At 39.0% G+C, this 6,000-nt stretch overlaps 1 protein-coding gene across 3 annotated transcripts in view; it reads left to right on the forward strand.

Annotated features, from left to right (window-relative positions):
- Positions 1-5,668, forward strand: part of TUB (TUB bipartite transcription factor) — an 89,271-nt gene extending 83,603 nt beyond the window's left edge. The window contains exon 13 of one of the 3 annotated variants that reach the window (XM_083863530.1): positions 5,456-5,668. In XM_083863530.1, coding sequence (XP_083719656.1) covers positions 5,456-5,514 — 59 coding nt within the window. In that variant the 3' untranslated portion in view covers positions 5,515-5,668. The remainder of the gene's footprint in view (positions 1-5,455) is intronic. The other 2 variants (XM_083863532.1, XM_083863533.1) reach the window with 2 other exon arrangements.
- The last annotated feature ends 332 nt before the right edge of the window (positions 5,669-6,000 follow it).

Below are 6,000 nucleotides of genomic sequence, written 5' to 3' on the forward strand. Positions count from 1 at the left end.
TGGTTGCCACCAGGGGTGAACATGGTTCTGACCAATGGTGCTTGTTTCACCTTGAGTTTAAAATTATGATATATTGAGGTTTAAGTCCTTCTTGAGCAGTAATGCCAGTTCAAGCCACTCCTCTGGTGTTCTTCTACATCTGTGTTTCAGTCAGCAGCTGTTGCCCCCAGTCACTTGAAAGAGTGGTCCTTGGCATGCACAGAATGCTGAACTGTAGGTGGTATGTGAGGTCAGACAGATGATCCCTGGTGATCTCTGGTCTGGAGAACAGAAGACAGATAATCCCCAAGAGTAGATTCAATGTGTAGGCTGCTCAGTGAATTGTAGGGAAGAGATGGGGAGAGAGGAGCTGGAAGCAGATTTTGGCTTTAGGAGGTTAGTATCTAGGCAAACCTCATTTTAGTTATCAGAATTCTAATAAGCTTGCAATGACTGGAGCAGCACTCCAAGAGGTACTTTGTGCCACTCTGCCTAAATGGGAATGATGGTGACACGATGGCTACTCCACTAAGGGCAGCAAAGTCACACTGGTTTAAAGTAAGGTCAGCATCCTACTGCTGGTTGGCGTTATGGTGGTGGAAGTGCTGATCCTGGGCTGGATTTTGTGCACAGCTGCAAGCACAGGTGTCTGTAACTGAACATAGCTCAGGAGCTGGTTTGATTGGCACCTACCTAGATTAAACTGCTTCACTGAGATCACAAGGCAAAACATCCCTTTTCTGCATTTCCACCAAGGAGCACCTTGCCCCACAGTTTGAAAAGCCGATATTCCAACACTATATGTAGGTTGCACTGATTTGCCCCAAGCTGTGGTGGCAATCCATTCCACAAACAGCTGAAGGTGTGAGGCAGCATCTTCCCAAAAGCCTGGTTTATGCAGATGTGGAATCTGAGATGTGAATTAAGAGGCCCACAAAAGGGAATGGCTTCATCAGCCTTTGACCAAAGCTGTGACAGAATTGCTGAACTAATCCTCCTTTTACAGACAAAACTGTACCCCATTTGAATATGTATCACTTGGCAGAAGACAGAAAGGCCTATCTCTTTAGCACATTGGGCAGATAAGCTAGCTCAGATAACAGGATCAATCAATACAGCTGCATCACTGTGGCATTTCATACAGGAAAATCCCTAATATGTGGGATACTCTCATTAGAAAACAGTCCTGTCTTATTGCAACACAAGGGCTCTGTATTTCAGAGCATTCCTCCTCCAAATGCCTTGCTTAAAAGGCAAATTTCCCTGCAGAGAGGGAGAAACTAAAGCCCACGTGTTATTTTGACTTCATTTAAGGCCTCTGGGAAGACTTACTGTAGGCTGCTGGCAGTGTGTAAGACAACTGGCTGCCTGCACATGGGAGATTTACCAGGATATAATGCACTTAGGAATACTAAGAGGATAACAGATGCAGAAGGTTTACAGTTCAAGAAAAGGTCATTTTTTTTTGCTCTCTCTATTTGTAGCTCCAACACAAATATTGTTTTTCATAATGGCAATACTTACACTTTGTAGAGTCCCAAAGAGCTCACTAACAGGTGAGGTAAAGGTTTCTTATTCTTACTCTGAGATTAGAACATTTCCTGAAGAGCCATCATGACTCCAGGGAAAATAATCTAAATAATCTAAAATGGCATCTCAGACATGTTAGCTGGTATTTTTTTAGCTTCATCATCTTAAAGTAATCACTATCAAAAGGCAACTACATCCCAAAAAATGGCACCCCACAGAGCCTCTCACTCTTCCATATCACCTTTGCTCAGTTTAGGATAAAAAAAGGAAGTTTTTTCAGTTGACAGCCTGGTAAACAGTATTTTAAAAACAGGTAGGTGATCTGCATTATTCCTAATTCTTACCTAACTAGCAGAAATATAAATTTTGGGTTGCATTATTGAGGACCTGGCCTGGCAGTTTTTTCTTCCCCTTGCTTCTTTACCTTGCTTCTCATTCTTCCTGTAACATGCTAGGCCTTATTAAAAGTACTTGTACTTTTTGATACATTTGCATTTCTGGAAGGTCGTTTCTCTAATTAATGGTGTAGCAATTCCAACTGGTATGCTGGTTTAGAAGGAAGTCTCCTCAGTTGGTTTGGAGGTTGGTCTTCAAACCTCATTAAAAAAAAAGCAAATCCAAGTTTCTGGCTGCTGCTCTCTACAACACAGGCTGGCTGTTGCTTTGCCATACCTGGGGTAAAGGGCTGTGGTCTCACCTGAGGTCTTAATTGAAACTTGATACCAATTATTTGTGTCTCTGACTTTTCTGTGTAAGGGTTTCTGTTTAACTGCAGATCAATAAATAAAGCTCAAGTCATTTTTACTCTCTTACTCTTTCCTTTTTATTGAAATCTATCAATATCCAGATTGAATAAGCCTAGCTCAGTACTCTAACTACACTTTCTAACCATAGGTTATTTTAATAGACTTATCCAGCATTAGTGAAATTAATTAGTAGATTAAGAAAGCTTCAAAATGTTTGAAAACAGCTATTTGCTCCACCAGGAGGTGCCTTTCCCCTCCTCTTCAAAGAGGCAACATACAAAATTCTTCATTAGATTCAGATTCTCATTTCCCCTGAGACCTTTAGACCCATCTCTATAAATAGTCTGGTTGAACAAAGAAGGAAAGTTCTACAAAATAGAGGCTTTGGGCCAATAACACAAGAGCAGAACAAATACTGGATCAGACCCTAAACCGATTTTCTCAGTAAAAAAAAAAAATATTCCATCCTGAGAATCAGCACAATATCTCGGCAGCTCATAAGCCTATTTCTGTCAGCTTAAAAGTGCATGTAGAGCATTGTGTCAGCTCTCCAGAACAGAGATGACTAGCAGCCAAAGCAGGATCCTTCTGTTCCACTAACAAAACCAGAGCAGTTTAGGGGCTCTCCCACTGGGACCTGGCTAAACATGGGCAAATTGGGGTCCTTGTCTGCCTGAGACAGTGCAGGGCACAGCACAAAGTGGGCACAACTGCACTCAAAGAGAAGTGGTTCCAGGCATGAATGAACAAAATGTGTATGTCCAGCACAGAATTCCTACAGGATGGGTTAAAACAGGCCTTGGCTGATCCAGACAAAGTTAACGTGATTTACAACCAGAACAGCTCTCCTTTTTTGCCTTCATATTTATGGTATTTCAGTTTTCCCACTGCAGTTACGCAGTGTTCTATTGACCTGTTCTTTTTACTCCTTATGAAAAACATAGACTTGCTCCCAGTGTTTCTTTGTAACACAGATTGGTGATATCAGATTTGTAGGAAACATTAATAAACGTAATAAAATTTGGAATGCTGATTTTACAACCCTTTGTCTTTTATATTTAGAAGCAAATGCAAGAATTTAGAGTGGAACTAAGTTATGTAATCAGATTATTATACAATTCTGCCTTAAAGAAAAATGTTATGGTTATTCTAACAGGAATTTACATAGATTATAACAGCATTTCAATTTAGGAAAATAATCCATAGAACTGGAAAATAATAATTCAGGATATTATTTTGGTCACATAAAATAGGCTATTTTATGTACTTTAAAAATGTAGATGGTTTATCTTCTGTTTACATATACCTGTCATTTTCTTCCAAATGACACACTGTACAAAGTGGGGAGACAGGGATAATTGCTTTTCTAGTTAAGGAAAATGAAGTTGGAAAAAATTATTGATTTTATATATAACTACTGAAAAGAGAAAAACTGCAGAACAAGAATTGGGATGTGTAAAATCAAACTTCTGTAATTTGAAGTAGCGATAAAAATGTTATTTTAATATAAATAATACAAGAAAGTTTAATTTCTAATCAGACTAGAACCTCTCCTAAAAATACTCTAATTTGAAACACACCTGTCATTCATAGGTCCTACTCTGTTGATTAATTTTTCCATTGCTTCTTCTGTCTCTCTCAGTCTTTCCTGGAGTTGAGTGAGCTCATAGTCAGCTGTAAAACAAAGCAAAACAAAACAAATTCCTAAGATCTGTCGGTAGGAGCCTGGAAAATGTATCCCTGTCCCATTATCACAGGTAGAAAATGCTGTACCAAACCAAACTGGCTGTGAGGAAACTAAAAGATTCAGCTTAGAGAGTTCTACCTACTTTTCAGTAGAAAAGGAAGGTGAAGAAGGTGAAGAATATTACCAATATTACACCCATTTAAGCAGCACAAAGGCACAATGGAACTTCAACATAGCAGGAATGGAGAAATCCATCAACAAACATCCTGCTTTTAGAAAGATCTCTATTCTGCACAGATTGGCATTACTTAATGCAGCACTGATGTAATTATTTTGCATGTCTGAGACTTTAAAAAAAGAGGAAGGAGAATTGGCAAAGAGAAAGGAAGTTACTTCCTCCAAGTCACTATGTAAGTGGTGACTCAGTCTTCAGGTTCCTAATCCAGTGACCTGACCCCTGCTCTGCTACAGCTTGCCATGAATGCTTTAGGAATATAAATGAAGAGCTCTAGAAAAAGGCAGAATAATTTTCACCATTAGTTCTTTGGGATATAACGATAGCAAAGTTAACTTACTGCAAAGTTACTTTCTCTCACCAAGCATCAGAGAAAAAAAAAATAAAAATATCATTGCTAATATATTCCCCAAAATTGCCAGGCACAATGCAGTACCAGTTGCACTGGAGACACAATCTACAGCACTGAGCACATTAGGTATTCCTAATATGTGCATAAATGTCAAGAAAATTACAGCTGTGTTAAGAGAATTACCTTCCTGTTACCACTTTCTATTAAGCCCTAAGGACTTTACTTTTCTATTACAGTTTAGCCAGCTAAACACAACACATTTAAATGCTGTAATGGTAACTACTCTTCCAATCCTCAATAGTAAGCTTATTAATTTATCTAATAAGTGCCTACAAATACTGGAATCTATCTCACTAATGTTTAGGTAAAATCAAATTAACATTTCAGAATACTATTTGCTCTCTTTATTGCATACATGAAAACTCTGCATTGCAAAAAAGGTACAAATTAGGGAAGTGCCTGATAATGCCTAAGAATTCACCAATTCAAAAAAATTAAACTAGCTTTTATGGTATCTTTCTATGCTCTTACTAGACTATTAGGGATTATACAATAATTATAGCTGGACATCCTATTATCCATTTTTAATCATTAGTGACACAGCTTTTCAGCAAATCCATCCAGTTAATTCAGCAAACCTCATAAAAAGCCATTCATTCCAGAGGGGCTTGGGATCAGGCTGCTATCACAGCCTCATGGGCTGAATGAGATTAGAAAGTGACAGTGCAGTAATTCTTTTTAACTCGTGCTCATTCCAACACAGAAGATTCTGGCTTAATTTTTGAGGGTTTTTTTCAGGCTGGAGGGAACATCAGCTTTACAGTGCACCCAGAACTTGAAGAACCCTGTTGGAGCATTACAGAGTCAACAACTACACAGATACAACTCAGAGCCATACTCACTGATTTTCCTCTTCATGTTCCCAGGTGTAGCAGTGGGGCATTTCCGCTCTGCAGGAGTGGTTCTTCCCTTGGAAGCCAGCTGATGGGGACAAGAACATGGCCCTTCCATGAGTTACAACAATGGTTATAGATAAGCCCCAGAGGCAATGGAAAAAAACCACAGAAAACTGAAATATGCCAGAAGGCAGCCATGGAAAAGTACACCCAGCAGCAAAACCATGAAAGATGCCTGGAAGATTTTACCAGCTGAAAACTCCTGGCAGTCTTGGAACAAATAACAACATGTGACATACACAGTACATATAACATGTAGCTACATACAACAAAGAATACTACATGTATATTCTAAATTAATCTAACATTACTCTAGACATGCACATCTTCCAGGGGGAAAAAAATCCTTAAAAATTTTTAAGTGGTCAGAGGCCAATGCAGGATCAGAGAAATCCTTCCCTGCATTCTTAGCTACAGTCTTTGCAACAGCAAAACCCACAGGATACTCCAATCTTTTGACCACCAGGCAAAGGTCCAGCATAAGCATTTTTTTGAGCACAGCTGAAATGGAACAA

The sequence above is a fragment of the Zosterops lateralis genome, assembly GCF_965231275.1.
Source record: "Zosterops lateralis genome assembly, chromosome: 6".
NCBI lineage: Eukaryota > Metazoa > Chordata > Aves > Passeriformes > Zosteropidae > Zosterops > Zosterops lateralis.